Below are 22,432 nucleotides of genomic sequence, written 5' to 3' on the forward strand. Positions count from 1 at the left end.
TAACTAGCATTAAAGTAGAACAAATGTAACAATATACTGTAATAAAAGTTATATGAATGTTCTCTCTCAAAATACCTTAAGCTACTGTACTCACCCTTCTCCTGATGAGGTGAGGTGACACGGGCCGATGGGATGAGATGGCGTGAGGAGGACACAGGCATGTGACGTAGGGTTAGGCAACTATGGGGCTACTTGATGGATATGATAACCCATGTGACTAACACATGGGTAGCTACTCGGCCTGGACACATGGGACGAAGGAGCAGGACAGATGCAATGTCACCAGGTGGCTCAGAACAGCACACCATTTAAGAACTTAGGGAATGCTTATTTTTGGAATTGTCCATCTAATGCTTTTGGACTGTGGCTGATCACCAGTCACTAAAACCCCTGAAAGCAAAACTCCAGCTAAGGGGACACTACGTGGTATTGCTGGGGTGGTGGATGAGCTGACGCACACTGAGAGAGCGCTTCAAGGTCATTAACAGGAGAAGGCGGACACGGATGCTTGGGTCCCTTCCCGGAAGAAGGAGCTGTATTAGAGTCCCCAGGGGGCCGTGAGGGAGTGCTCACTCAGAAGCAGTCCCGCGCTGCCAGCGAGCGGGAGCACTCACCCTTCCTTGTGGTAGAAGAGCGTGTAGTTGGTGGGCAGGCCTCCGTCCCGCCCCGGCTTCCACCAGCACGTGAAGGTCTCCTTCTCGGTGGAGCGACATTTCGATATCTTCGGCTTCTCAGGAGGTGACTGTCCTAGAAAAAGCCAGAAGCCGCTGGAATCAATCTCAAGGCCCATTCAAGCATTCCGTCACCCTGCTGGTGACAAGAGCAGGTTCAGGGGACCCCGCCAGCAATGAGGTCTTGGGGTGAAGAGGCCTAGGGGTGGGGAGCTCAGAAATGCCAATCTAGCAACCCTTCTCTGTGGGCTGCCCCTTGTTGGCAGGATGCAGAGAAAGACAGACAGAGAGAGAGAGAGAGAGAGAGAGAGAGAGAGAGAGAGAGAGAGACAGCTTTGCAGTGGAAATGGAGAGATGGTGGTGGTGGTGGTGGTGGTGGTGGTGTGTATATGTGTACTGTGTGAGATGGAAATAATAGCAACTTAGGATCAAGTGACAAGCTGTAGAATTCCAACAGAGAGTGCACGTGAGGAGTAGGATGGGCTGAGGAGTATGCGGCCCTTCTGTAAGCCCATGGAGTCTATGCAGCTGGTACCCACCCACGGCATGCCGGTGGCCCTACACTGAATCCTCCCCCTTTGCTGACACAGTGCTCCCTGGCACTTGTCACTCTGCTCATTGATCTCCATCTTTCTGCCATTCCCTCACAAGGAACTCAGTGTCTGATTTCTTGTGATTCATTGTGTCACTGGTGCTCCTCCCTCAGCTTCCTCATTCCCTCCCCCTTCCTGTCTCCTTTCCTTCCTTTCCCCTTCATTTTTCCTTAATTCCATTCTGCTTTGACCTGTGACCCAGAACTGCACAGGAAATGGACTGAGCGGGACTCTCCCGCCCCCAGGACACACCCCCGCAGCGAAAGAGGGCAGGGCCACCCCGACTTACCGCTCAGCAGGTGGACGTGGAGGAAGAGCAGCAGCACACACACACCCGTGCACCGCGCGCTCTCCATCATGCTGGCTGCCTGCTGGGTCCGCGGGGATCAGAGGCTCACTGGAAGAGAGGGCGGCAGCACGCTTTTAGGGGCACAGTTTGGCCTGGCCCAGGCACCCCTGGTTCCGGGGGTTTGCAAAGGCCTCCTGCTCCCTGCTGTCTGTGAAGGACAAGCCAGGAGGGAAGGGATGTGGGGACAGGAGCATGGTCTGGGCTTGGTTCCGGGCATCTGTGCACACGCGGGGGAACTTCCACCAGCAGAGGTCATCAGATGACCACGTTCAAGGGCAGCCTGTGGCAGCCGGTTCTGTCTGCACACCCCAAAGGGAACTTGCTCTCTCCCACCCAGCAGCCACCCAACAACACGTCGCCCTGAGTGCGAGAAGGGACACCGAGTCCCCCCACCCCCTAGGGGACTGTTCTGGGAGGGCCTCGCTCTGCCAGTCAAAAGCAAAGCAGTTCAACACTGGGCACAAACTCCAACTGGGCCTCCTTGGTGCCACACAGTTGGGGGCGGGGGCTTCCTCTGGAGGTGCAGGCGGAGAAGGATCTGGAAATCTTGGCTACAGGCATGGCCATGCACCACGCAGTGAACTCTGGTGAACTTCCAGGTGGCTTCTCTCTCCCGTTTGGAAAAGGCCCAGAAACAAGACATGACAAACCCAGTAATGACTCAAGTCCTCTGCGTGCCGAGTGTTAGGTAACACTGAACCTGTAGGGTTGAGAATTTCAAGAAATTTATTGTTAATATTATTTTCACCTAGGAACCAGTGTCAAAGCCTCTAAATGTTCTTTTCTTTAGACTCCATGCAATTCTCAGAAAACAACGGAGTTGATGAACAGAGTGCAAATGCTTAGGGGGAAAGGTTTATTTTTTGCATTCTTTTTAAAAAATTTCTTTATTGATTAAGGAAAAAAAATATTTTTAAGTCAAGGGAGGAATGGCCAGGGGTAAGACTGCTCACCGTGGGACATTGGACATGCCTGAGTGTTACCTGCTGAGCCCAGAAGGCCAGCTGTGGCCCACTTCTCCTGGCCAGAGGGCGGCTCCCCATTTGCCAGCTGGACACTCCCTAATGGGTTTCCTGAGAGCTTGGGTCCATCTGCTCCCTCCCACCCCCCAGCACTCTCAGAAAGGAAGTCCTAGGGAAACAGAGGTCTGGGTGTATGGGTGTCATCAGTGACTCCTCTCGGGGCTCTGGGAGGGAGCCAGTTTGCCTTTCCTCGGGGCCTTCTAGCCGGGCTCCCTCTCCCAGACTGTACATTGGAAACCGCTGGTCCATCTAAGGCCTCAGAATCATCTCCGGAAATCAAGCTACTAAAGACTCATAACGGGTTTATGCATGGAGCACTTATTTATGGGCTGCACACTGTGCTGAGTACCCCAATTCCTTACATTTCAGTTAACCCTCACCGGCGCCCACCGGTAGCCCCTTTAACGGAGGAGGAAGCTGAAGTACAGAGCGGGTTGGTCAACTGTCCAACGTATCACCGGGACAGAGAACTCTGGCAAATCCGAGGAGTCATTGGATTTGCGGACAGTCTGTGATCACCGGGGTGATTACTCTTCCTTCGATGGGGAGAGACCACAGAGACACAGCCGACCCGTCACGCCTTGGGTGGCCTGGGGTCCGGAGAGCCAGGGCCCAGGGAGGCCCTCTCAGTTACCCGCCCCACTGGGGCCTGGGCACCTCAAACACCTGACTGCCACTGACCCAGCTTGTTTAGGGACCGGTGACCCCAAACAGGCTCTTAGTCCTGGAGACCTGGTGATCCTAGCTGGGCTCAGGGATGGAACCACCTCCCACTGGCTGGCGAAGCCCTATACTGTGCGTTGATTGAGAGTTCCCTGCTCTTTGGGCAGTTGCACCGACATGCTTGAGCGCGACAGGTTATAAATCACACCTTCGGGCGCGGCCAGATGCTATGCAGACTTCTCCTCAGAATTGGGGCCCCATGTGCTTTGCAAAAGAAACGCCTGGGCGAGGGAAGCTGGGTGGGGCCGCAAGAGCAGATGCTGTCATTGCTTATACTTTCTGGCGCCCTGACCCAGGCTCCGAGAAGCTCTCCTCGATAACGTTTTCATATAAAAATGCTTTCCGAAAGCATCTTCTGTGCTAAAAAGAAAGCATTTCTCCAGGACTTCCTGACTTCCCTGCAGATTGGGTACTAGCCATGCGCGCCTCCGGATGCCTTGAAACACCTGTGCCGGGGGGTTGGACGCACGCACCGTGGTGTCATTATTGCGTCCCAGTAACGATTTCCCCCTCATTCCACATCTCGCTCTCCAGCAGGACAAACATGGTCGGATACGTAAGCCTTCAGAGAGAAAGACAATCACAGCTGCATTTCCCAGCGCTGGGCCCACCTCCGCTGCCACTGGCCATTTTTATGGCTGACTAGCACGAGGCTGGGGATAAACATGGAGTCTGCCTCTCTGAATCCACCCTCTCATCGCAAACAGGCCCTTGATCAAGATTGCTCACCCCAGTTGGAGGGGAGCACCTTATTTTTAGTGATGGCGATAGTGGCAAATGGCTCCAAATATCTGGAATCCAATTAGGAAAAAGTCAGCCCCACACCTCTGCCCCAGGGCCATTACCTTGGCTCCACTGCTCCCTGGCTCCCTGGGTGTGACTAGGGCTTGGAAATAGAAGAAGGTTTGGAATTAGATAGCGGGTTTGTAGCAAGGCAGCCGCTCCCACACCTTGCCTGGGACCGGCTGCCTGGCTTCCTCGCCTCTGAATCCTTAGGGACTTTCCCTTCCCTAGCCTCCTCCCATTATCTTGCTCAGACATGCCTTCCCACCTGCCCTGTCCCGTTGTGATATGACCCCTCTTCTTTATCAGTGCTGAGCCTGCTCAGACCCTCTCTTTCCAAAAGCCTTCCTTCATTGCCCTTTTCCATGGAGCCATTGATCTTCACCCAGGCCAAGAGTTGAGAAAGAAATCTGGCAAATTTTGCCCTGGTAACTTGCTGTTCTGAGAAATAAGAACCACACCCCCCCAAGTGGAAAAGCACAGCCACGGTCCCACAGCCTGCTCTGACCCTGATCTCTGTGGCAAAAAGGGTGTGTGAAAGTTCAAAATAACAGATCTGAGGTCCCACTGCCTACAAATCCGCACAGTTGGGTGCACCCAGAATTGAGCAAATCCCTGGAAACCCACCCATCTCATCGCTACCATTCTGTGGGATTTACTCCTAAAACCTGGTATCAGGTGGTCCCCAAAGCGAGTACCGTCCCTACTTTGCCCTGCCCCACTTGCCACTGTTGCCCTAATCTTCTACTCGGATCTTTGAACCACTTACCCTGACTCTAGAAATGGGCCTAGCATGTGAGACAGGAAATTCCGAGGACCTCCCTAGCAATTGCAATCCCAAATCCCAGGGACAGGGCTGCCCAATCCAAGGATTGGGTTTCTTTGAAGACCATCATACATAAGACATGTACAAATCATAAGCATTCTGCTCAATGAATTATCACAAAGTGAACAAGCTCATGTTACAACCAGGTCCGGGAAGAGAACACTGCTAGCGCCCCAGAAACACCCCTGGGGTCCTCCCAGTCTCCACACTCCTCCCCCGCAGAAAGCACTCTTCGGACTTCGAGCCCCACAGGTCCGCTTGGCCTGCTCTGGGACTTTATATAAATAGAATCATACAATGTGCATTTTTGAGTGGGTGTGTCTGGCTCCTTTCATTTCTCTCTGGATGATTCAGCCTTGTTACATGTCGTTTTACAAAATACACTTTCACTTCATTTCACTCATCATCATTCACACTACATCGAAGGAAAGGCTGTCATTTTAAATCCATTCTGCTCTTGACAGACATTCGCCAGTGTCTGGCAGACATTGGATTTTGCTAAGACTGGTCAAGGCCCAGATGGTGGGGGGACCCTGCATCTCCCCCCCTCCCCCCCAGCCACTCTGTGCTCCTCCCCTCAGTTCTCTACTGAATAGCTAGGGCACTGCCTGCCGCAGCTCCTGGTTGTTAATCCGAATTCAATTTCAGATGCCTTTCTTGTCCTAACAATGCAACGCATCTCATTTCTTGCAGACGAATTTTAAACACATTCCCCACTGTTTTCAATGTTAGGGGCTTTGTTTGGGGTCTGCTGGGTTGGGGTCCTCAGCTCACTGGGTCCCCTTAAGCTGCTGCTCCTCCCGGTTAGATGGCCTGAGGCTGGACTGACAGGGGACCCACATGTCCCCTGCGACTTCAGGAGTCTGGCTTGTCTTTCCAATACAGAATGCCACCATTTAGTCTGGAAAACAGAGACCAAAAGCTGCTCAGCGTGGGGAGAGCAGGAGGACGGATTAGTGCGCTCGCACCAGGGGACAAGATTAAGGCCTTTATACAAGCTTTGTCCAAAGGCAATGGCCAAGGACGGTCTGTGGGATGAATATGCGAATCCGTGAAGCCCTGACGGTGAGAGAGCAGACAAGATTCTAAGACCCTGGATGACCTGTGCACAAGGAGAACGTGTTCTCGCACGCCAGACGTGGGGCCAGCTGAGCAGCGTGTACTAGGCAGGGGAGCTGGCCAGCATTCCAGGAGAGTGTGGCAGCTGCTCTTTGAGACAGACGCTGAAAGCTGGGGATGCAGCTGGAAGAGAACCCTGGCCCCAGGTGGGGAGATGACAGCTCTAGCTCTTCCTGTGTGTGCGACGCACGTGTCCACAGCAGTGGGTATCCCTGTCTGTCACCAGACCATACATTAGACATTTATTTGTCTGTGAACTTCCACAGGAGGGCCCTTGCTCAAGTGATCATTATTATTATTGTTTATCACTGCCATGATCAAGTTTATATTTAATTGCTTCCCAATAAGGTTTTCATCTCGTTCCTTGTTTTGAGATAGTCTTTGATGGGAAACACTCTGGAACTTTCCACAAGGAAATCACTTCTACATAAAATGACCATCGCATTAGAGCTCAGCGGTTTAGTCAGAACATTACGGCTCTGAAAGAGGCTGATGCAAAATGCCCACCTCGCATTCCAGCCCCTCCCTCCCTCCTCTCACACGAATCCTCGATTCCACCACAGGAAGTACAGCTGTCGGACTGTACTCTGTGCAGACACTCCTCAGGAGGGCGAGAGCTGTGCATGGTGGTGGCTGCGTGCTGAAGGCCCAGGCCTAGCAGAGAGAGTGTGTGTCCAGACTGGAGCTGACTCAGGCTTGGTTCCACATATGGGGACTTGAATAGAAAGATCTCCTGGCTCCTAATTGAATTGGGCTAAATCACCCCCTTGCGACTGGCATGGAGTTCCTTTAATAAAATAGAACGCTGAGTGCTCCCACGGCTGGAGGCAGCGCTCAAAATCCGAGGACACCAGCCCCACTAACACGCTCGGCCTCCCAGCAGCATCTCTGATCTGACCCAGCAGATTTTCGCTCAGCCTGCCTGGCTGGAAGGCGAGACTAGGACGCGGGGGAGCTTCAATCCTCCCGGCCAGGGTCCACTTCGGACAGATGGTAGAAAAGGCACGTCAGTCTGATCCCTCGTGAGATCATCAATCAATAAAAATCAAATCAATGACACTCAATAACAATGGACACCCCCCTTGTAGATGGTAGGTTACGTTCTGCAGGTTACCAAGTCGCTGCACAGACACCTGTGGTGTTCAGAGTTGGGCCCACGGGCACAGGGGCATTTAAAAAAGCCTCCAGAAGATTCCAGTGGGGAGGCAGGACTGGAACCGGTGGCCGGCATGACCTCACTTAAGGGATAACACCTCGATAGGCAGGGAAACTGAGGCTCAGAGAGGGAGCCATCACACAGTGTGGGTGGCACAGCAGAGGGAGACTAGTCTTTAGACTCTGAGTCCTGCCTCAAATAAGCAACAACATCAAAGATAAAATGGCAAACTTTCCTACTAACATGGTGATGGAGCGTTGGTAAAGCCCCTTCATATCATTACCACATGTCATTCTTATAACTAAAGGCTCGGTGCACAAAATTTGTGTATTTGTGGGAGGGGAATCCCTCAGGCCTGCCTGCACCTGCTTGCAACCTGGGACCCCTCAGGGGATGTCGAACTGCCAGTTTCAGCCTGATCCTCGCAGACCGGGTGAAACCGGCAGTCCACCATCCCTTGAGGGAGGTAGTGGTGCGAGCAGCTGCAGGTGGCCAGGGAGCAGCCTGGTTGCTGCTTCCAATCGTCCCAGCCCGACTGCACCTGTGGTTTTGCCGTAGAAGCCAGAGAGGCTCCCGCCACCACAGCAGCACTTGCCAGCTGTGAGCCCGGCTTCTGGCTGAGCGGTTGCCCCCCCCCCCCCCACCCCCCCCCCGGTGGTCAGTGCATGTCATGGCTACCAGTCGTTCTGCCATTCAGTTGAGGAGTTGCATATTAGCCTTTTATTATATAGGATAATCCTGTGCAGTGGGCAGGGAAGCTATTATTGTTGTTACTATGACTACTACATTATTGCTCCCATTTCAAAGATGAGGCTTGGCACTCAAAGGTTTCACCCTTTGCCCAGTAATCCTACTAGCTCTGTCTGCTGTCACACCTGGCTCACTTCCCTGTCAAACAAAACATGTGTGGCCTCCTCTCACATGTGTGGGCATGCGAATGTCAATCACACCAGTACAGATCATCCCTGCGCCTCTCTCCCATGACAAAGGGAACAAATGCCCCACACGGCCCCTGCTTATTCCCAATCAGAAAAAAAGTGCCATGGCCGTTTATAAAGAAGGTTGTGCTTATGTCCCCTCCTTTCCCACAGGAGGTCCTTTGCTGGGATTGGGAGTGACCACAGCCAAGGGAGAGAGGAGAGAGAGGAGCAGGGGGCAACCACAAGATCAGCCCGGGTGACGTCAGCAGAGTGGTGGCTGAGCCAGGCGTAAGGATTAAGTAATCTTTTGTTTGTTTGTTTGCAGGTCTCACTGGGCCAGCTGAAGCTGCTTGAGCATTCATTTATTCCCTCATCTAATATTTATCTCCCTCACCTCTTTCAGGCCATCGCTCAAATGGCATCTCGTCCACAGCCTTCACCGACCACTGTCTTCCAATGTGACCTGCCTTCTGCACTGCTCCTCATTGCCCTCCTCACCTGACTGCTCTCCGTGGAGCGTGCCGCCCTCTGCCCCAGGGCGCCTTTTCCTTCTTTATCTGTGGATAGCGTGTCTCCATCCACTGAACTGTAAACTCCTTGAGAGGAGATTATGCAGGACCATGCCTAGGACAGCGACCTAAGTCCCAGTAACCTCACGGTGTTCAGTGTTGTGTGTATTTTGAAAAACAATCTTGTCAGGTCTTAAGGAAATAATGTCTGCCCCTTCCAGAAGCTGTTGGTTTTCTTGCTCCCCCAAATCATAGCATATCGGCAACCAGCCTATCAAGGATGCTAGAATCCTTCTAGTTCTCTTCCCTTTGGAGTGTTGAAGGAGAGACATTTTGGAGCCAGATTACCTGGGTTGGTTGGAATCCTTTTTAGTCACTCACTAGATGTGTAATCACAGGCAAATTACTTAACAGCTCTGTGCCTTTGCTTCCTCATCTGTAAAATGGGAATGATGCTGGAACCAACCTCACAGAGCTGCCATGAGATTTTAATGAGTTAGTATTTGCGAAGAGCTTAAAACAGTGCCCGAGACCTATACAAATGTTTGCTAAAACCCCTCCATTTTCCCATTGTTGACTGTTTTTCTCTCCTAACTCTCTCCAACCCAAGGACTTTCCACAGCAGGAGAGAGGTCAAGAGGCTTTCTCTCAATGGGAAATGCTACATTTACAATTTCAGTGGAGGGGGTGTGAGCAGTCCAAATTACTGTCCCCAACTATTTGCTCCCTCCCAGTCATAGGACTGTATAGCCCCATTGTCATTGGACATACCCATGCTTCGTCTGGGAAGGAAACACATCCTACCTCAATGACTTTGGACTTGGCCATGTGAAAAGTTTTGATCAGTGGAATGGGAGTGGTTATGATTGTTTTCGCTGTGTGCAACCAGAAGCCTTAAATACAGTTGCAAGGTCTGTGTTAGGCTTTCTAAAAAAAAAAAAAAAAAAAAAAAAAAAAATATATATATATATATATATATATATATATATATATATATATATATGTATATATATATATTTACAGAGAAAGGAAGGGAGAGGGATAGAGAGTTAGAAACATCGATGAAAGAGAAACATTGATCAGCTGCCTCCTGCATACCCCCTACTGGGGATGTGCCCGCAACCAAGGTACATGCCCTTGACCGGAATCGAACGGGGACCCTTGAGTCCACAGGTCGACACTCTATCCACCAAGCCAAACTGGTTAGGGCTAGATTAGGCTTTCTTGCTCTCATTATCCACATGCCCTCAGGATGTCCCAGATAGTGGCTACTCCCTCAGTTTGGGTTCTGACATGAGAAGACAGGAGGGCTCCAGAATAGCCCAGCCAATGTTAGCAGAGCCACGACCAACTTGCAGCTGAGACACCATCATTATGCAAAATGAGCAAAGAGTAAATGTTAAGCCAGCAAAAAGGCACTGTTACCAGTGCACAGACAACGGATACAAGGCAAGAGTAGTAGGAAGAGAACATATGTTTTCAAAGACTATTTAAAGAAGATTATTTTTTCACAGAGGGCTCTCTCTCTCTCTCTCTCTCTCTCTCTCTCTCTCTCTCTCTTGTGTATGTCCGTGTGTGTGTGTGTGTGTGTGTTTGTGTGTGTGAATGGACTGTGATTCATCTAAACCCCTTAACAACTTTACTTTGCCATAAAGAAATCACTATTGTATTGATAGCAACCTTGTCTACTATGCATATTTTAATTTTTAGAAACTTGGGCTTGGCAAATGAGGAGGGAAGTTAAAATAAAATAAATTATTGGCCTAATGGCATTGTCCCTCTGCCTCCCTGATTACTTCTCTTAGGAGGACATGAACAGCTGGTATTCTAGAATCATGCCATTTGGGATATGAAGAGAGTCAAAAGATTGGAAAGAATTCTCATCCAACCCCTCACTTCTACATATGAGTCAATTGAGGACTAGGAAGATGAAATGCCTTGGCCAAATGCCTGCTGGGAGAATCCTTAGAGCATCGAGACTGGGCTGAGTGCACATCTGCGAAGCTGATAAGAAGGAATTCCCAATAATGTATTGTATAAAAGCGTTTTCCCTCTCAGATTCCTGATTTTTCCCCACCACCTCAGTTACAACCCCAGGAGACCATTCACAAGAGGAGTAACAACTGCTGGTACCCATCAGATTTCGGTTCTATCTTTTCTTTATGGGCACACAATTAAAATCCACCTCCTGGACTCCCCTGTGGCTAAATGGGATCAGGTGACTGAGTTGTGGCTTCTGAAAGTGGGCAGAAATCTCACACTTCTAGTCTAGTCCTGGTCTTTAAAACTTCGCACACATTCTCATTCCCTCTCTCTGATTCTTTATTGGCCAGAGAAGGCAAGACTGAGGACTTCAAGGTCCTAAGGTTTTAGTACAGATATAGATGGAAGGCTCATCCGCCCCTACTGATGCCCAGTGGACGGTGACATAGCTGAGGGATAAAGCTTTGGGTATGAGCTTCTGAGATATACAGAGACTGGGCGGTATAATGGCTAGCCGTAGCCTGACTAATCCAGCGACAGTCCAGAGACAGCTTCATTTACATGGTAACAACTATATTTAACCAAGTAAAAGAGTTGTGAATAAGAAGACCATTTGCGACTTGGCCTACGGCCAGTGTTCCGTGGTGAACACCATCATCAAAGTCTCAGAGTCACCTCTGTCTTCTTTCCTCTATATATTCAGTCTCTACACAAGGTCACAGTGACACATGTCCATAGATACCTGACTGACTATTTTTATAAGGCTATATAAAAAACACATTATTCTGACTCACAAATCTATTGGAAAAGCACTTGACCTTGAGCTCTTCCCATTAATGAATAGGTCCTCCATATTACAGAGGGATATGCTCTCAGACCTTATTGATTCCTCCAATAAAGCTTCATGTGCATTAATTTAAGACCAGGGACAGATGGTGACAAAAGCCAATTGAGATGTGGTTGCTAGATCAGTGAACTTTGAATAGTGATGTATTCCTGTATCCCAAAGTAAGACAACCGCCCTTAGAAAAATATGATATAGTATGCTTAACACCTTAAAAGGGAAGGGTACTTGTTAATTATAAAAGGATCTCTCTCAGGATTTCTTCAAAAGTCCATCATCCCCTTAGTGTACCTCAACAAAGATGCACAATAGTTGCTAGGCTTCGTGTGCCGATGTATTTGCACATGGATGTGGAGTGGGCCTGAGCAAAAGTCTGTTCATTTGGCCACCGCCTCATTGGCTTGGAAGAACCTAGTAACTCATTGCTGAGTCACTGCTTTACAATAATAGCATCACCTCTTTGTTCAACATACAATTGGTGGCATGTCCTCCAGGCAGCCTTCTCTGAGCCCACCAAAGGAAAAACAGAGTTTAGGATGCCAATATCCAAAAGGTTAGTTAATTTTTCTGTATCTTTGTTAACACTCTTCTAGAAAGATTGTCCCTAGTAATTTCCCATCGTTAGCCTGGTAGGCATCCTATTGTCACATTCCCATGCTTCTGAATTCAGCTTTAGAGACAGAAATTAATTGTAATGTCATCACAAGACAATATGATTTGGAAGAGAAGTTTACTGCTTTGCCAGTACCTGTAGTTCTGTTAATTGTCAATTTATTTGCAAGTCAAAAAACAAATGGCTTGGGATGCTTTTCATGGGTGTGCCTAAGCAGAGGAGCTAATCCACAGCTGGATTTGGGGAGTGCATTTCTGAACATCCTTGATTGCCTAACAGTCCTCGTTACAACCCCCACCTTTTTTTAAAGCTCTGTGTATGTGCCAAGAACATGGAGCCTGAGCGGACCCAGGGGCTCAGTACGGGGAGAGCAGCAGGTAATGCTGACTGAACATCCTGTGCAGATTAGGAGATGTCTTGCTTAACAGAGTCTCCTGAGCACACCATCGCAGCGCTTGCATGCTCACAGAATGAAGGCTGACTAAACCAGGTGTGACAACCTCCAGCAGACAGCCTCGTTCTCACTCTCTGCCCACCGGAGGCTACACGCAGCCTTTCGTCACTTTGGGTGCTAACAAGGGCAAGAACCTTGTGGGGTGACAGGTAGCATATCTCATAGCAGACCCCTGCTAGGCACCCATCATCCCCTTCCTGCCCAGGTGCCATATCTTGCCCCTCTATCTTCCTTCCACCCCTTTAAAATCCCCTCTACAACTCCAAGCAATTCCTCTCCCAGACTCAGCTTGCACATCTCACTGACCAAAAAGGCTGATTTCTAGAGAAATTATATCCAGCTAGCATTCCCCAAGGTTTGTCTCCATGGGGGGAGGGGGGGCGGCGCCAGCTTTCCCACCATGTGGCATGCTGAAGTCTTCATCCCTCAGAAATGGCTCCTCCTCTGTGCATGAACACAGCTGCTAGAAAAATGTGATTTCGCAATATTGTTTCTGAAGCAGTGAGACTGGCATGTGGCCATCCAACCAAACGCCGGACTGCACCTCCATCCTCAGCTTCAGCTTTCCTTCCTTCAGACAGAGACTCCCAAAAGGCGGGGATGCCCTGCCTACACAGCACCGAGGACCTGACCCCAGCTCAGAACCCAGAGTAAATCCTCCTTTATCTCTTTCTCCCCACGCCCTCCCAGGCTAGATGCTTATTGATGTCAAGCACCATGTTGATTATTTTTCTTTCTGATTTCCTCTTGCTGAATACAAAGCTCAAGGCATAGAAGGTACTCAATACATGGTTGGAACAAAGAAAATTAATTGGGTGCGTCATTGCATTTGGAGGGAAGTTAACGATATCATTCTCCAAAGTGTTAATCACTGGGATACGTGGCTCAGAAAGGTCATGCCTGCCTGTCTTGGGTGACTTAAAAATTGATAGTAATGTAAATGTGTTTTTTAACAGGATTTTCAATTTTAAAAGTATTTATAGAGAAAATATTTTATTTTGTTTTGTTGCAACCCTGTGAGATTTCAGGATGGTCTCACTAAGTTTGCCAATACTTCTGGCTGCTCATTATAGAGATAGGACTGGCACCTTACCTTTTAAGTGCAAAATGGTACAATCTTTTTAGGGGTAGTATTTATTAAAAGTCTGAAAAACGTAGATGCACTCTGAATTAAAAAAAAAAAAACTACACACCTTTAGAAACTTATTCCAAATGAACAGCTATGTGCAAAAACCCATTTCTGTACAAAACGGAAACCTCACTGCTATTTATAAAAGAGAAAATTGGAAAAAAATCTAAAAAAAGGATTATAAAGGATTATTGAACTAAATCCCCATATGGGCACACAATAAAATATTATTTAATCTTTAAACTAATGTCATAAAACTTTAATGCTATGGAAACATCTGAAAAGGAAAAAGAAAACTGGGTACAAAATAGATGTGTTTGCCTTCTACTTTAATGTATGTCCCCCCCCACACATGCACAGAAGAAAGACTGGAAATCCATGCACTAATATATCAGCCAATATGTTAGCAGTGGTTATCTCTGGAGGGATGATTCTAAAATAAAAATTATTACTTTTTAAATAAAGTGAAATAAAATATTACTGAAATACCTAAACAATATAAAAAGTTATTACTTTTATAATTGAGGGGGGTAAATCCCCATAAAAATGTTACCCCTACAAAAACCATCTCCTATAGACAACCTGCCATTTCATGGAGTAAATACACGGGAAGGACCTCGCTGGAGTGGGATGCAGGCGTTGCACGTATGCTGTATGCGTGTGTGTGTGTGTGTGTGTGTGTGTGTGTGTGTGTGGCCCAGTTCTCAGCAGCTGCTGACAGCCAGCCTCCCTGTGCCAATTAGCGTGTGGGGCTGGGTGCGCTCCGCCTCTCGGGGAGACTCGAGTGATTTCCAGCCCGTGATGCCCCACAGCCAGCTCCCTTGTTTTTAGGAATTCCCTCTGCTTCTCCGAATTCCATTATGGTATTCATCTTAGGGCTGTTTAAAACACTGAGGGCGACTGGCCATGATTTATCACCAACTTTCTGACAGCGTGAAAGGCAATTTCACGGAAAAACTCTTTTTCAGAACTTCAGGGAAAGGTGGGGTCATCTTATTAAAAGAGAGCGTAGGAAGGTCACAGGGTCTCTGGGGAGCCGGGCGCTTATTTGGTCCCGGGCCCTCGGCTCTGCTCACCCGAGGTCTGCAGGGAGGACCTGGAGGTTCAGAGGCGGCGGAAAGGGGAAGCAGGTGGGCGAGGAAGCCTGAGCATCTCTGCGACATCTAGAAGCCCAGTCCCAACGCCCCTCTCTCTCCTCCCTTTGCTGCATCTCGTTGGAGCACATACTGTCTCTACCGGGTTTCATCACCACCCAGCCTCGCTCTTGTACAACGTGTTCTTTCAAACTCGCCTCTTCATTCAAAACTTCCGGGCTATAGATCCAGCCGGATAATCACTTGACTCTCTTACTGGCTTAAATTCACCCTTTTCTTCTTTCTCCTTCACCCAGCTTCCCCCAGAAGCCCTCCCTCAGCAGCAAAGCCACCTGACCAATAAAAGTGTCATAGGCAGTGTCCTCAGTGAGGCTGGGCCTGGGGACGGAACAGTAAATGCCCCCAGTGCAGACTCATTGGGTGACAATGGAGAGGAGGAAGGGAAACCTGGATTCACCCCCTTTTAATGCATTTTCAGAAAAAGTTAGGGTAGGTTTAGTTTGGTGACTGGAAAACCAATCCATCCATCCATCCATCCATCCATCCATCCATCCATCCACCCACCCACCCACCCATCCACCCACCCACCCACCCATCCATCCGTCCGTCTATCTATCCATCCATCCATCCATCCATCCATCCACCCATCCATTTATCCATCCATCCATCCATCCATCCACCCATTTATCCACCCATCTATCCATTTTTAAACAAAGGATCACTGAGCATCTATGATGCACGAGGCATAGGCAGGGCCTGAGCACATAGGGTTGTGCTAAAACAATCCTCCTAGTGTTTAGTCTGATAGAGGAGGAGCTAGTAAGACACTTAAGTGTAAATGACGTAAGTATTAAGAAGGAGCTCTGCAGGTACCATGAGAGCCAACAGCAGGTAGATCTGACCTGGTCACGGAGGCGGGGCTTCCTTGGGGAGCTGCCTGGAGGGGGGAGGAGTGGGCAGCCCCCCTTTCTCTATCTGTGGTCCTGTGTATAACTGATGTGGCAGGCACCGCTGATGGCTTCTCCCACAACCATGTTCCCATTTGTGTTTGCGCAAGGAGCCCAGTTTGTCAGCTACCAGCTGTCCAGACCAGGGGAGGAGGAGGTATCAGTCTAAGGTAACCATGGAAACCTCATTTACTGCTTAATATTCGTGTAGGAGTGGTTATCCCTCTGGTTCTGGCCACTGACCCATAGCAGAAGTCTCCTGGGGTCCGCTGGGAAAGCTTTCCTCCAGGGTGAAAAGAGAGAGGGGTGAGGAGAAGCCTCTTTCAGTGGGACTATGTGGTATGGTGAGCAGCTCAGTAACACCAGGAACTAGTTTTCTTAGGACTTTGGGGTGTGTTACATGCCCACGGTTGAATGCACTTTTAGCCAGGCATCTGGCTTTGGGGGTTTCATCAAAGTTTGGCATGGACAACTCAGGGGTAGAATTGATGAGGGGTGGCTGAGAGGTATAGAAAGGTGGATGTTGAATGAGAAGTGTTGGGATATTGCTGTAAAGGGAAGGAACAAAGTAGTGGTTGCTAGGGGTATTGCTTTATTGGGTAATTTAAAGTAATCATTTCATTTTTGTCATTGGCCTCACTATTGCTTTAGTTACTTGAGTATCTTCTTCTTTTTTCTTTTCTGTTCTCTGGACAATGGCTGACTTAGTGCTAGAGCTTCCTAGAAGTGGAAGTCCTATTTAGCCATGTGTGCAAATGGCTCCCATCCAGTGAAAAATTCTTTCAAATTTGAAAATGTGATACACAGTGTAGGGAAAAAGTAGGTTTACAGTTGTGAGTACACGAAACACAGTTTATCTTTGTATCACTATTTATTATTATATTACTTCCCATATAAACAACTGTAAAACTACCTTTGCCCCACCTTGTATTTGGCCACAAACTATTGAATGTCCTATCAATGGACTAATCTGATCCAGTTTTCTGGATCCTTGATCCCTTTCTAGCAAAGAAAAGCCACGGGCCCGTTCCAGGGCCTCGCTCTGCAGAGTCAGAGTTTGGAGACCCAGGAGAGCAGTACCTCCCTGTGTGTCTACACAGACAGAGTCAGTGGCTCCGGTACACAGGCAGCCATAAGCGCCATTTCCTCTGCCCCATCTTCTAGATGCCGGGATTCGTGGGAAAGTCAGTGTTCTCACTCTAGTGATGTCCCCACGTTGTCCTCTTTCTCAGCAGCTCGTATGAGTCACTTGGTAATAAAGAATCCTCGAGACTATTAGAGGCGCCATGGTCGACTTGGGTTGGCTGTGAGCTGACTTTGCAGCATGATTTAAAGGGAGGTCACACCCTTGGGCTGAGAAACTGAAGGATCTGGACAGGTACACAGTAACCCCCTCACCCGAGAGAGGGAGCTCTGCCATTTCTCAGTCAGAGTGACTTTGGCACCTCTTTCTGAGCATGGATTTTTTTTTTTTTTTTTTTTTTTTTTCTAATTGAAAAAGTCGAGAGGGTTGCACCTGCCCTGCTCTGCCCAGCCAATGATTGTGAAGATGAGGTAAATGAACATTGTGCAAATGCTCCACATTTCTGCAAGTTCTATGCAAGTGTGAACCGGGCGCTGGCAGTAAGGCGTGACATTGCTCCTCAGATTCTCCGCGTCCCTCAGAGATTCCAATTCAAGGGGGAGGAATTGCTCCTTTTTTCCTGAGTGTCTTGTCATTTGGGAACTCCCAAGGCTAGACTCTGTGTTAGCGATGGGTGGCCATGTGCCATCAGGATGATGGCTTCCCTCTGGCTGGAAGACCTGTGTGTAGGTGTGAGTGAGGCTCGGAGCCCCTCTCAGCTCCAGACTCAGGATAGGGTCTCTTGCTTCCCAAAGAGCCATGTGCCTCATGGACCACACAATGGAGGAAATAGGGCTCAAAGCCAACCCCACTCACTATTTTACATCATCAACACAGAGAACCTTGGTTTGCCTACTGGTCTTGTTTCACGTTCTCTTTGGAACTCTCTTCTCTATCCTTCCTTACAGAGCCGGCGATTTTAGGCCCCTGCTTTCCAGAATTCTCCAATGCCAGTACCAGCCTCAGGCTCAGGAGTGCTGTACACTAGAACTTTCTATGAAAATGGACACATTCTATATATGCTCTGTCCAATATGGTAGCCATAACCACATGTGACTATTGAACATTGGAAATGTGGCCTGTGTGATTAAGAAACTAAATTTTTAATATTATTTAATTTTAATGAATTTATATTAAAATTGCCACATGTGGCTAGTATATTGGACAGTACAGGTCTGGAATTCAACACTTCAATCATCCAGTCTCTCCACAGCAATCAGAACTAACCTGTCCTGTGTCCCAATTTCAAGGCCCTCTTCTTACAGATGTACCAACATGCCTACCCAAAAGCAAATTCCTCTCCATTAATTACTGTCTTATCTCTCTTAGATAAGCTCATAGATTTTGAGCAATGCAAGACTTTAGACAAAGCAGAGCCTCAAATGATAGGACTTTGAAGGACTCTGATAGGCAAGCATGATTGGGGAAAAGCTTATGGGCCTAGAGTTTTAGACTCACTCCAAAGCATACTCTATGGACAGGCACATCTTTACCAGTGCCCAGGGGTGCTGTAGGTCCCTCCCAGCCTCTTGCAGTCTGGGGTGAGTTGAAGTTACGAATGAGCCTGAGAAGTGGAGATAGGAGGGGCTGGAAAGGGGAGGATCGGAATGGGAAGAGCTCAAAGGATGCCAAGCTCTTACAAAAGAACCTGGTGTGCCAGTTAGAGTTGGCATTCTGATCCACCCTGGGGAGGAGGTACCAGGGAGAGGTCATTAGGAAATAATTGTTACCATTAGGACAAGATTGAAGGGCTAAGAGTTCAGTCCCCAAGCTCAGAAACCAGATCGAAGGCCACAGAATGGACTGTAGCACTTTGGGCTGAATCTCAGATAGGAATTGTATCTCCGCTCTCAATTCTAATCTCCCCTAATTTTAGGGATTTTTTTTCTTGTTCTGAATTATTTTATGGACATTGCTTTCTAGATGTTCTTTTTACCCCAATACTGAGCTGTCTTTTTGTTTGTCTTGAATGACTATGCAACTACCCTCTGGTTCTCGCCTGTGTTTTCACAGATACCCACAGGCATCAAATGCAGCCTGACAAACTAGACACTAAGTTGGGTAAAGGGTGGAGGATAATGGGGGGAGGATTTTTGGAAAGGGGTTCAACTGGGGCATAAGAGGTGAGATGAGCAGGGAAAGGGAGTACCAACCCAAGAACTTTGGCTGGGACTTATTCTCCCAGGCCTTGGTTTGCCTATTTATTGGTACCGTGGGAAAATCTGCCATCACACCTCATCCGCTCTTTACTCTGAGGAATTGAAGGGATTTCCAGTTAAGCCACATGCCTATTTGTTTATAAAACCACCCAATTTTATGAAATAAATTGGAGGTCAAGTCTCAAACGTTTTGCGTAATAATGTGGTCTATAAATAAGGACACATACGAAGGAAACATGGCAGCCAAGTCCCTCCGGCACCTTGCAACACAGTTGAAGCTACACAGAGCCTCTCTGAATTTCCTCGACCTCACAAAGGGAAGGACTGCCCAAGGAGTCAGTGTTACCCTGTTCCCTCTTGTGTATCTTTCCTTCATGTAAATCTCACGAGGCATTTGGCACCCAGGGGCAGAAGCCCAGAAGGAGGAAAAAACTCAGAGAAGCCAGCTGGCCTGATTCACTGGCTGCAGTGTTGCTAAGCACTCCTGGGCAGGGCTATTAGGCCACGTGGGCCAGTTGTGCCACTGCTCTTTGAGCTCCCCATTCCCCACTGGGGGAAGACATTCGCAATGTCTGGAAACATGTTAGGTCACCACGAGGAGGGAAATCTTGTCCTTTCTGGAGTCTTAGGCAATGCCTGAAGATACTGCTGGTTGTTACGAGTTGGATAGGTGAGTGTCCTACAGGCCTTTGGTGGGTAGAGACCAGAGGAACTGCTAAACATCCTACAATGCACAATACAGCCCCTAGGATAAAGAAAGATCTGGCCCAGAATGCCAACTGAAGCTGAGAACTCTGACCCAGAGGAAAGGCGCCGGCCTGGTTCTTGACACTGAAGTGTCAGAGGGCCCCCAAAGGGCTACCACTTTTTCAACGTTGGAAGACTAGAAAGTACCCTCGGCTGGCCTCAGGAAATCCTAGCACAATTTTGGCTAGACTGAAAGGACCTACTCACTTTCATGTCTTCATGAGCCTGTAAATTCCTCTGAAAGAAAGGGTGTGCATCCTCTCTCTCTCTCTCTCTCTCTCTCTCTCTCTCTCTCTCTCTCTCTCTCACTTTTGTACATGATGCACATGATGTCTCTCTCACACACTCCCCGCTCCCAGTAGCCCTGCGACGGGCATAATGAATGGAGAGCCCAGATATCTTTGCAACAACAGCTGTGAGATGATGAGGGTCATTTGAGCATAAAGTGGGCAGCCCCGAGGCATTTGGTAATGAGGTGTCTATTGAATCCAGAGCTTATCATGAATGTCTGGGGCAGTTTTCTCAGAAGCCACCAATTTTTATTTTATTTATTTATTTATTTTTTTTTACCATAGACTGAAGTGTTGCAGAATGTTTCATCTTTAACACTCTGAACATCCTAGAATGTATTTTAGATTCTGGGAATCATTTCAGGGCTTAACGCCCTCTCTTTGATAATGTCCTAGTTCCATTCAGAACTCCTCTGCTCCATTCCTTCCTAAATAACATCCAGGCTCTTTGTCTCCTCTTTCGGGATACCCAAGGGGTCAGCAGAGGCAGGGGAAGGGCGCGGGGGCTGGGGGCGGGTGGGAGGGAGATGTAGGAAGGGACTGCACTGAGTGGTTGTCTGGAACGCAGAGCCCAGCACTGACAGCTCTGGGGTAGGACGACATAAGGGAGGTCACAGGCCTTCCGCTCATCACTGCAGTTCAACAAGCACTTTCAGGCTTTGGGCTCACGTCAGTCACGTATCTGTCCTTCGGCATCTAAAACGTGCCTGGCACACCATTTAGCTCTTGTCACCCTGTGCCCCAAATCCTGGCCCTGCTCCTGGCCCTGCTCTGTGCCCCGTGAAGCTGGGTCCTGGCCTCCCTTGCCCTCCAGCTTCAGGTTGGATTCCAGCCGTGGATGTGGAGGACGGGAGGAGAGCACATCAGGGTGACTGCTGCTCTTGTTCCCTGCCTTCCTCCAGGCTTAGTTCCAACAGCGACTGTGTCTCCAACTAGTTGGGCAGCCCCTCTTCCAGGCTCCAGCTACCACTGGGTCCCACAAACTCCCCTTCCCCCACTCCCCTTAACGAGGAGCCAGTGGTGACAAATTCCCTCCTGAGTTATCTCAGCCCTGCCCACAGGGATGTATTATACAATAAATGGCCTCTTTAATAAGTTCCCTTAGAAATCCCAGCTGAGCCTGGCACCTTATTCCTGTCTGACCCTGAGGGCATGGCCCTTGTCTGTGTGCGGAATTGCTCCGGATGGCTCTGGCCTGCGGAGATGCAAGCTTTGTACATAGTTTCCAACACTGGGCACCGCCACCGCAGGTGGGGCGGGAGGAGTTAGCAGAAGCTCCAGGGCGTGGGAGGAGGACAATCTCAGAGGCTTAGTCCTTTATACAACCAAGTATTGTGTATCCATCAAAGATCAACGTGACCACTGACCTTGTCATAGCAAAAGCAACCGAAACCGGCCCTATCCTGTTTCTTACGAGATCCTGAGCAAGCTGTTTTCAAGAGACAACAGGACAATATTGCAAGTTATGTAACCGACGCATGTGCAGAGGGCAGAACGTTGCCAATTACACCCAGCACCAACCTTTCTCCCTGTCAAGGTGCCAAAGGGCTGGGGCAGTACCACCGCCTGAATGCTGGGACCCTTCCAGAAGCCAAGGGTCCGGGAAGATCTGGGCTGAAGCCTTACTTGCCACATCGGACTATAAGGAGTCGAATTCTAAAATCCCTCCAATAGACAGCTGCTCCACCAGCTCAGTCTCATACAGCCTGTTCCCCCAAACCCCTTAAAACTCACCCCAAACCCTCCATCCGAGAGACAGATTTGACTGCTGTCACCTAATTTCTCAGGCTGACTTTACCATAAAGCTGTTGCTTTCCCCAAAAGCCGGGGCCACAGTACTGGCTTCTATACACATTAGGCAGTGAGCCCTTGCTGGGTAACAGCCACATCTTGGACGTATGGAATCCAGAACAAGGGAAGTGATAGTGCTACTCCATTTGGCCTCCCCTAGCTCCCATTTAGAGTTCTAGGCTCCATTCTGAGCTTCCCACTTAAAGAGGAGACATGCCAGTTGTCTTTCAGTGTCTTTCAGCGTGTCAAGGCAGAGGCCAAAAACATTTCTTCCAGGGTCAAAGAATCAACATTTTCAACTTTGTGGTCCATGAGTTCTCTATGCAATAGCGTCTACTGCAACTGCCCTGCAGCCACAAACAATATTTAAATGAACGGGCTTGACTGTGTTCCAATAAACTTTATTTACAAAAATAAATGGTGGGCTAGATTTGGCCTGCAGGCCTTACTTTGCTGACCTCTGGTACATAGGGCGGGGGGGGGGAGGGGGGGAGAAATGCATTTATTCTGGGTGTATTTGGGAGGCAGAAGTTGGGTCAATGTGTAGAAATCATAAGGAGGTAGATTTGTGCTAATTCTAGAGAAGA

At 48.8% G+C, this 22,432-nt stretch overlaps 1 protein-coding gene across 2 annotated transcripts in view; it reads right to left on the reverse strand.

Annotated features, from left to right (window-relative positions):
• Positions 1–22,432, reverse strand: part of PRLR (prolactin receptor) — a 122,274-nt gene that overhangs the window by 18,202 nt on the left and 81,640 nt on the right. Inside the window, exons 2-3 of one of the 2 annotated variants that reach the window (XM_084881898.1) lie at positions 1,554–1,661; positions 615–747 (exon numbers count right to left, since the gene is read on the reverse strand). In XM_084881898.1, coding sequence (XP_084738024.1) covers positions 615–747; positions 1,554–1,623 — 203 coding nt within the window. In that variant the 5' untranslated portion in view covers positions 1,624–1,661. Of the gene's footprint in view, positions 1–94; positions 534–614; positions 748–1,553; positions 1,662–22,432 lie in introns of those variants that run through there. The other variant, XM_084881899.1, reaches the window with a different exon arrangement.

The sequence above is a fragment of the Pipistrellus hanaki genome (genome assembly GCF_964339955.1).
Source record: "Pipistrellus hanaki genome assembly, chromosome: 4".
Classification (NCBI taxonomy): Eukaryota; Metazoa; Chordata; class Mammalia; order Chiroptera; family Vespertilionidae; genus Pipistrellus; species Pipistrellus hanaki.